This window comes from Tetrao urogallus (assembly GCF_951394365.1).
Source record: "Tetrao urogallus genome assembly, chromosome: 5".
Lineage (NCBI taxonomy): Eukaryota > Metazoa > Chordata > Aves > Galliformes > Phasianidae > Tetrao > Tetrao urogallus.
Genome location: NC_136818.1, coordinates 39,697,881 through 39,698,147, shown reverse-complemented (window position 1 = coordinate 39,698,147; position 267 = coordinate 39,697,881). Strand labels below are relative to the sequence as shown.

General features: G+C 36.3%; 1 protein-coding gene across 1 annotated transcript in view; it reads left to right on the top strand.

Annotated features, from left to right (window-relative positions):
* The window catches only part of DNAJC12 (DnaJ heat shock protein family (Hsp40) member C12), a gene marked incomplete at both ends in the record, with an annotated part of 7,123 nt that extends 7,060 nt beyond the window's left edge, over positions 1 to 63 (top strand). Inside the window, one exon of the mRNA XM_079535337.1 lies at positions 1 to 63. This exon is cut by the window's left edge and continues 32 nt beyond it. Within this exon, the coding sequence (XP_079391463.1) occupies positions 1 to 63 (63 nt within the window).
* Between the last annotated feature and the right edge of the window lie 204 nt (positions 64 to 267).

Genomic DNA, 267 nt, shown 5'->3' with positions numbered 1-267 from the left:
TTCCGCTGGTCAGGGGATGCCCCATCAGATCTTCTGAGGAAATTCAGAAACTATGAAATCTAAAATGCAAAATACACAGGAGTGTGAGGTCATCTATTCAACAATTCAGTATTTTTTGCAGCAGTTTGAAGTTATTTGTATTTTGTATTCATTCATTGTGCTTTGAATGTTGTCTCAATAAATGTAACGTCTGTATCTGTTAACACACATTCTATGAGTATTACAGGCAGAGGTCTGTTTTAATAAGGTTCAGTAAGCAGAGCCCTT